Source organism: Corylus avellana, chromosome ca2, assembly GCF_901000735.1.
Source record: "Corylus avellana chromosome ca2, CavTom2PMs-1.0".
NCBI lineage: Eukaryota > Viridiplantae > Streptophyta > Magnoliopsida > Fagales > Betulaceae > Corylus > Corylus avellana.
Window position 1 is genome coordinate 11,170,718 of NC_081542.1, and position 9,344 is coordinate 11,180,061.

The 9,344-nt window shown below is 32.4% G+C and overlaps 2 protein-coding genes across 2 annotated transcripts; both read left to right on the forward strand.

The window, feature by feature from the left end:
- The first annotated feature begins 3,795 nt into the window (after window positions 1–3,795).
- On the forward strand, window positions 3,796–4,755 carry LOC132169047 (uncharacterized). The gene has a single exon (XM_059580137.1). It carries the CDS (start codon window positions 3,796–3,798, stop codon window positions 4,753–4,755), a length of 960 nt encoding a protein of 319 aa, XP_059436120.1.
- Window positions 4,756–5,295: 540 nt separating this feature from the next.
- Window positions 5,296–6,162, forward strand: LOC132169048 (uncharacterized). Its single transcript, XM_059580138.1, has one exon. The coding sequence runs from the start codon at window positions 5,296–5,298 to the stop codon at window positions 6,160–6,162; it is 867 nt and encodes a 288-aa protein (XP_059436121.1).
- Window positions 6,163–9,344: the final 3,182 nt, after the last annotated feature.

Consider the following 9,344-nt stretch of genomic DNA (forward strand, 5'->3'; position numbering starts at 1 on the left):
TTAAATATGGTTTGATCACTAACATAAAAATGTATGTGGCAATATTTGGAGCACAGTAATGTACTACAGTTCGCTCGAGACCATCTACCAAGAAAGGGTTAAGTACTTTAATAGATCATATGGAGTTGAACTGTACCATGTTTCTCTTAATTGTTATGTATTATATTTATATTGTATCATCATGTTATATGGTTGATCGTTAGATTAAGAACTTCACTTTATTATTACGTATGATTTGCAAACCTTTTATGAGATAGTTGAATTCACTGCATAAATAATGTTTAATTCATGTGTATTTTACTCACAAAGTCATGGACTTACGCTTATATCTTTCCATCAATAAAATATGTCTTGTTTTATAGTCGGTTTATTTAAGGATGACGGGAACGGTGGAGGCGAAACCTTTTTCCCCAAAATTCTTGGAGGATTTAGCCCGGCTCATTTTTTAGGAGTTGGATCGTGGGCTGTTTGACCTTTTGATGATGGAGTGAGTGCAGGATTGATCGTTTTGTAGATTGCATGCATGGTGTTTATTTAATTCAATGTGTTAGGAGTAAAGGCCCTCAAATTGAGTTTGAACACGTTGTTTAGGTTTTTTAGGATTGTGATATGGTTTGTAAGGACCTCAATGAACTTAACTTTTGGTTGAGCTAAACTTGTTTAATGCTTTAATACTTTTAGACTTAGTTTGTAATAATTTTGCTTCACTTGCAAATGAATAACTAAAATTTTCATATTAAAAAATTATAATAATTTTTTAAAACAATGATTTCCATTTTTTTAAAAAAAATATTAGTTTTTTAAAAAAATGAAAAATTTTTGTTTAAAATTTATTTTAAAAAATATCGGTTTTTTAATTAAAATTTATTTATTTTTTTCGAATTTATAGGAATATTTTTGTCTTATTGAGAAATATATAGGTGCATTTTTATCTTTTTGCTAACCTTGGGGGGACATTGTATGGGTGTCAACCCGGTCCCGGTTCTCGGTTATTGGCCAAAACCGGAAACCAAAACCAGGGTACCCGGTTTTTTAATTTTGGAAAACTAGAACCGGATCCGGGTACTCGGTTACCCAGTTATACAATAACCGGCCAATTTTGGTTGTTACCCAGTTATCTGGACCAACTAACCAGTCTTTTTAAAAAAAAAATTATTTTGGGCTTATTTTAAGTATTTGGCCTAATTTTTGAGCTTATTTGAGGTATTGAGTCTAATTTTTGTGCTTAATTTAACAATTTTTTTGCTCATTTTTTAAAAAACACAATTAGCATTTTTGTCCCAATAAGTTGGGCTTTGTTGTGATTGTTCAAAAAAATAAAAAATCCCAAAAAATCATTGTTTTTGGCCTTTTGGGCCTAAAAAAATAAAAATCTAATGTTTAAGAATGTCCTAAAACTTCATTGTTTAAAAATGCCCTTAAAATCCAATGTTTACAAATGCCATAAATTCAATGTTTAAAAATGCCATAAAAAAATTAAAAACTAAAATAAAATAAAATATATTATTTTATATATATACCAGGTTACCCGGTTATCCGGTTATAACCGAGTGCCAAAAACCGAAACCAGGTACCCAGTTACCCGTTTTTTCCAACCAGTTTTCTGGCTTCTCAGTTTTCTGGTTACCGGTTGGTACCCGGTTTTTTTTGACACCCCTAGGACATTGATAATGTTTTGGTAGTTTGCGGGAGAAATTGTCGCAATTAAAAGTTTTGAGGGAACATTGTCAATTGGGTAGTAGTTTGAGGGGGCAGGGGCGGAACGACGTGTTGAAGTGGGGGGACATTATATTTTGAAATTTTTTTTTAAATATGTATATTTTATAAATTTGTCTCTTAAATTAAAAAATTTGTCCCCCCAAATTTATAAATTCGTCCCCCCAAAATAATTTTTTTACCCTCTTTAATTTTTTTTTTTTAATTTCACCCCAACTAAAATTAAATATTTCTATTTGCCATAAACGATATAGTCTTTCTCTGGTTCGTTTCTAACTAGCACAACTAAAATTAATTTGGAGTTTTAAGCTTTTTTTGTTGCATCACATGAAACTTACCTCTGCTGGCAGCCTGGCATCAGAAAAAAGCACAAAATCGACCTTTCCTCTTGAAAACAAAAGCTTCTCAGAGAAGCCTTCTCAGTTCTCTCATCTCTCTTCACCAAAACCACTCTACTATCTCTAGAATGGAAGTGTGAGCCGCGGATCTCTCTTACAATCTTAGATCCATCATCCATTTGACGAAAAATTAAAGCTTGGAAGTTGGAAGTTGGAAGATTGAAGATGCTTGTAAGTTGTAAGCTTGTTTATTTTTTCTGCCAATGTATATCTGCATTCTGCAAGACTGTAACTCAGCAACTCTTTATCTCTACTCAAAAAATCAGATTCTGATTTTTTGGTAAACTGAAGCGGTGAACTGGTGAAGGCATGAAGGCTGTGAAGCGGTGAAGGCTGATTCTGAAGCCCAAAGGCCAAAGTCGTGTGACTCGTGTGTCGGTGTGTACCGTGTGTGATGACTGGCTGACTGCTGACTGGAGTCTGGTGAGCGGCGCGAGTGCGTGTGCGTGACCTTCTGGCTTCTGCAAAACTCTTATTTTCTCTCTCGGTCTCAAGCATTTGAAAAGGCTTAAAGCCTTAAACTTTAAAGCATAAGCAAAAGTGAAACTGCAAGAGACAAAAAAAAGTCTGCCTCGCCACTGTCTCCAGCACGAGGTCAGTGCAGTTTTTTTATTTCAATACTGAATAGTCTGAATAGGATTATAGGAAGTTTCAAGAAGTTTGTCTTTTTTGCTAATTGTTGCCTTTTGTTGGTGAATGGTGATTGGTGAGTGACTTGCCACTTGCCCACTTTGACTTTGTTAATTGTTGTTTGGTAATAGTGAGTGCCTGAGAGTGATCACATGAAGTTGCTTTTTATTTTTATTTTTTTTGGGTTTGTACGTGTTGTTTTTATTTTTATTTTATTTTTATTCTTTAATTTTGTTATAGGTGAGTTAGTGCCTTTATTTCCCTTAGATTTTTGTCAAATTTTGTGAATTTTGGTAGCAACTCAAAAGATAGTCAACTTGGAAAATGCAAATCATTATTACATTCAGACTCCAGTAAAGAATGTGATCTTAAAAATAAAATAAATAAAATAAAATGGACTTGTTGTGTGAGAATGTGAGCTTAAAAAATTTCCATTGTTTGAGGCTCTAAGCTTAGCCTTCAATTGGAATTTTCAGCTTACATGTTTTATAATAAAGTGTAAATTGTAATGAACTAATGATCTTATAATATTCAATTGGTAGCTAAGAGTAGAGTTGAGTCACATAACTATGGTCCATAGATGAGAATGAGATGCCAAAAGTATGTGATATGTGATCAGGTTTTAACAATTTTTTTTTTTTTTTTTTTGATAAATAGGTTTTGACAAATTTAGGTCACATTGTGGTAAGGCACAACCAGTTTTGGGAAGGCAAGAACAAGGTATCACGCTGAAAGGTACTTTTTTTTTTGGACCCTAGAGATTATGATTAGTTTATTTTGCTAGTAGTTTGTACTATATTTATGATGCCATGAGATTTCGAATCGAATGAGTATTTTGATATAGAAAAATTATAAAATTTTTTTATTTTAGTTTTCATTGTTAGATTTTGTGGGTTAATTTGATAGGATTGAATTTATTAATTTATTTGGCATTCCTTCACTTGTTAGTGATAATAAGAAATATAATGAAATTCTAAACAAAAATCTTATACTATTAGATATTTTTCAGGTTAATTCTTGATCCATAATTTTTCTTAAAGTTAAGAGAAATATGGGAAAGCCAAAAACACTTGATTCATTCTTTAAGAAAAAAGATGGGAGTCAATCAGAAGTTAGTACTTGTACACATTTAGAGAGACCTTTAGCAACGGATCTCGAGGCTTTAGTGACTAATGAGCGTCCCTCCAAATGTCCACGAATTCAACCTGAAGAAATGAATGCTACCTTTTTGGAACGTGATCCAGGATTACGTCCGCAAATATGGGAATTCCCTGTTAACTTACAAGATGACATTCGACGTGCTTATATTAGAGCCAAACCATGTCAACCCAAGCTTTCGGAATATCCATATTCAGGAATGGGTAATAATCGTCGCCGATTTCAAGCCTCTTGGTTTGATACATACTCAACTTGGTCGGAGTACTCAAAATCAAAGGATGCTATATTTTGTCTTCCATGCTATGTTTTTGCTAAGAAACCAACAGGTCGTCCAGGATCAGATGCATTTACAGGGAAATGTTTTAACAATTGGAAAAAGGCAAGCGATGAGATGAATAGTTCTTTAATGAGACATGTGGGGAAAGATCCAAATTCACCACATAATATTGCCGTGAAATGTTGTGAGGATCTAATGAATCAGTCAGGGCATATTGACAAGATAGTTGAAAAGCAAACATTACAAGAAACAAAGAATAATCAGTTGCGGCTCAAAACCTCTATAGATAGTGTTAAATGGCTTACATTCCAAGCATGTCCCTTTAGAGGTCACGATGAAAGTTCTGGCTCGAAAAATCAAGGTAACTTCATTGAATTGGTAAAGCTCCTAGAAAGCTATAATGACGATGTTGCTGGACTTGTCTTGGAAAATGCTCCAAAAAATGCCAAATATACATCACCCAAAATTCAAAAGGAAATCCTATATATCATTGCAAATAAAGTGCGGGATGCGATTAGAAAAGAAATTGGGGATGCCAAATTTTGCATTCTCGTTGATGAAGCTCGGGATGAATAAAAAAGGAAGCAAATGACTATTATTTTAAGGTTTGTTGATAAAGATGGTTTTATTAGGGAGTGATTCTTTCATATTGTGCATGTTAAAAATACTTCTGCATCAACTTTGAAAAAAGAGATATGTGCTGTTCTTTCTCGTTACAATCTCCAAATTGAAAATATTCGAGGCCAAGGATAGGATGGAGCTAGTAATATGCGTGGTGAATGGAATGGGTTACAAGTTTTATTTGTTAGGGATTGTCCCTATGCATATTATGTGCATTGCATGGCTCATAAACTACAATTAGCTTTAGTTGCAGTATCTAGAGAAGGCAAGCGCATTCATCAATTATTTATCCAGTTGGCTTCAATTATTAATATTGTTGGGGGTTCTTCTAAACGTCATGATGACTTGCAATCTATTCATGCTGTTGAAATTGAAAATTTGGTTGCTTCTAATGCAATTGAGACTGGAAGGGGGATAAACCAAATTGGCACTTTGCAACGACCTGGAGATACTCGATGATCATCTCATTATCAATCTGTTTGTAGCATGATAAGAATGTATGGTGCAACTTGTTCAGTTATCAACAAGATCTCAAATGAGGGAGCTAATTATTCTCAACGTGGTGATGCTGAAGCGGCTTACATGATATTAACATCATTTGAATTTATTTTGATATTGCATTTGATGAAAGAAATTATGGGACTCACAAATATGCTTTGCCAATCTTTGCAACAAAAGTCACTAGACATTTTAAATGCCATGAGTCAAGTTTCAACTACGCAATCACTCATTCAAAAGATGAGAGATGATGGGTGGAAGCCTTTGCTTACTACTATTAAATCATTTTGTGAAGAAAATGATATTGATATTCCTGATATGAATGCTCATTACACTAGAGCTCGAGGTAGATCTTGTCGTCAAGATGAAAGGTCTCCAACAACAATGGAGCATCATTTTAGAGTTGATATATTTACTGCTGCAATAGATTTCCAGTTACAAGAATTGAAAAATAGATTTAATGAGCAAGCTGTGGAACTCCTCATTCTTAGCGTTGCTTTAAGCCCTAAAGATGCATACAAATCATTTAAGATTGATGATATATGTAAGTTAGCTGAGAAGTTTTATCCTCGAGATTTCACCGTGCAAGAAAAAATTTGTTTGAAATTTCAGTTGCAGCATTATATGCTTGATGTGCTAAAGCATCAAGATTTTCAGAATATGTCTACATTATCTGAGTTATGCAGAGGATTGGCAGTTTCAGAAAAATCAAAGATCTATCCTTTAATTGACAGATTGATTCGCCTAGTGTTGACTCTCCCTGTTTCTACTGCGACTACAGAACGAGCTTTTTTTGCCATGAAACTTGTAAAGACTAGATTGCGTACTAGAATGGAGATGAGTTTCTTGCAGACCATTTGGTAGTTTATATTGAGAAAGAAATTACTAAGAATTTCACTTCAGAGATGATAATGGATAAATTTTATTTCATTAGCGATCGTCGTCGAGCATAATTTGAAGGAGAAACTATGTTCTTTTTTTTGATTTTTTTTGTACATGTCTATAGTAAAAGAAAGTTCTCTTGATCTTTTCTCTGATGATTCTATAGACATGTAACTTTTGTAATGTCATACAATTTAATATGAAATTAAATTTAAGAGTTCTCAGTTTTTATTTAGCATAAATACACACCTATAAAGAAAGACTATATATATCTATATATTTATGTATTCTATAAGTCCGTCCCCCCAATCCTAAAATCCTAGTTCCGCCTCTGTGAGAGGGGTATGTGAACTTTACCCATTAAAAAACTATGTAAATTTTGATTTGAAATTTTGATTGCTAAGTTGCTAGCCTAAGGCTTTATTTATTTTGACGTAAAATATTTTTTTATTGAAAAACGTTTTTAGAGAATTCATTTATTAGGAAAATATTTCAGCAAAAAATACTTTCTGGCATTTGACGCATACGGAATTTTTAAAAAATATTCCATGTAGTCATATTAACTTATAAAAATTAATTTTTATTCGTAACATAAAAAATAATAATATAAAATAATGGCCCTGGCAATTTTTCGACTGATGTTTGGTGATGGTCCGACATTTGTTCAACTGAAGTCTTGCGATGGTCATATTTTTTTCGAAACTAAAATGTGTTTGTTGGTCATATTTCAGTTTAATAATTATTTCTTGCTACACCAAACATTAAAAAAATACATATATCTTTTTCCTTAATATTTTAAACCAAAAAAAGACAAAACTTAACGTCGAAAGAACTGCATGAAGCAACCCATCGCCTTACACGAAGTTGGAAACAACTATAGGCAGAGAAGGACCCATGTGTAGATGGGGGTAGGTTATGGCCACCCATGTTTTGAAAATTTTCATTAAATGTGCCTTTAAATTTACATTTGGGCCAAATTTTTTATTTTTTATTATTATTATTATTTTTGACATGTTCACATAAAGAAAGGGGAATGAGATATTCGAACTAGCGACCTCTGCTTCATGAGGCGTGGTTCACAGCCGATTGAATATGTATGTTAGTCAATAGTCATTAAGCATGAAATAATATGGTGCAACTAAAAGATAGGTTACGTACAAAATAATTATAAAATGTATTTTTGTTCATTATTAAATATAATAATTTTAGTATTGTTTTGCTAAATTTTTGTTACGGAGATCATACTTTGCATTTTGTTGACTATTAATTATGATCTTTCGATTATATTTATTTGAATGCCAATCAAATAAACTTTTTTTTAAAAAAATATATATATATATTAGTATATTTTTCATCGATGCTTTGGCTCCTTATTTTAATATGTTCCTCATTATTGTTTATTTGATACAAATTCTTAGTCCCATCCCTGACTATACCTGACTATAGGCGAGGATCAATTATGGAGGAATTCTTATTCGGAATGCGTAATAGATGTTGTACTTACAGAGCAAGCTCTTGTAATGAAATCTGGAATCTCGTTTCAAAAAAAAAAAAAAAAAAACTTAGTTTAACGTCAAATCGTCAATTAAGCACTTGTAGTAAAGTGCGTAATATAGCAGAACTCAATCTATAACAATCGCTTACAAAAAAAAAATTACTTAAAAAAAAAATCTATATAACAAATTTTAATAATTTTTTAGTACTTAGATTTTTACTTTTTTATTTTTTTCACCTAAATTTTAATTTGCATTACAGATAATACCTAGCTTATAAGTAAATACCTGTTTAGTACTTTCGTCACCCTTTCGTCAATCAAACTTATTATAACAAAAACATGTCACGTGTCCTAACAAAAATAAATTATAAAACTAATTAAAAAAGTTAAAAAAATCAAAACTTTTTTTTTAAAAAAAACAAACAAATATGGGGTGGCTCGGCCACTGGCCATTGAGGGTAGCTGAGCCAACCCAGAGCTGGAATGAGATAACTGAAATTAGTTTGATTAATGAAATGTGACGAAGATATTAAATTAATCTTAACCCAGAAGTCCAGTACCATATGTGATACAATTTAAAATTTAAATGAAAAAAAATAAAAATAAAAAAGTTATTAACCCTTTATTTTATTAGACTAATGTAGAAAAAAAAAATTAAAGCATAATCAAAAGGCATGAATTGGAGGAAGTTGGAGATGAGTGGAGCGGACGTTTAATCGGCGAGATCTCGTGAAGAAGCAATAACGAATGAGATGAGAAGGGGTGGGGGTGGGGTGGGTGTCAATGTGGAGCCTATGCAAGAGCCAAAGGATCCAGGTGGGGCCCCATCACTTCGCAAAACAACATCTTTTTCCTCTCAGATTTGGTGACGTCAAAAACAACTCCCTTTTTATTTTTTAAGCCAATATTTTCCCTTATTTCTAACCCCGCTTCCAATATAAAAATTACAATTTAAGGATTACCTATTACCAATAGCTTTTCTTTTCTTGTTTTATTAGAAGCAATTTTTTTCTAACAAAAAAAATTCTGTTACTTTTTTTAAAAAATGGTCTTAAGATGACTAAAGTCATTCCCTTTTTGGCTATACAGAGTGGCTTTGGCCGCCCTCAAACCGGCCCTAAGTCACCTCCAATGGTCAAAATATGGTGGCCAAGCCACCACATAATTTTTTTTATTTTTTTAGGGCGTGTGACATTTATATGTGATGACACGTTGTATTTTATTAGTTTGGGTTGATGGAATATGACGAAGATACTAAGTTAATATTTTTTTACATAAATTAGGTATTATCTGTGATACGATTTAATAAAAAATAAAAAAAATAAAACTTTTTTTTAAGGTCCAATTTGAAAAATGTTTAAGGTGGTGAATATAGTTAATTCGATCCTGCTTATGTGAGGAAAATCTGCAACTGTTGAAATGAATTTCGTGAGCGATATTTTAGCGATTTCAGTTAATTAGGTAAACAAAATTTTTTAAATTGTTCGGCGACAAGGACATATTTGAGATTTTCTGTGAATAAAAGCAACGATTTTTTTTTTTTTTTTTTTTTTTCTTTTAATGTTTTGAGAGCTTACACAAGGGGAGTAAAAAAACAAATCGAAACTGGAACCTGATTTTGAAACTGGTTGGAAAAAATCAGTAACCGGGCACCTAGTTCCTGTTTCGA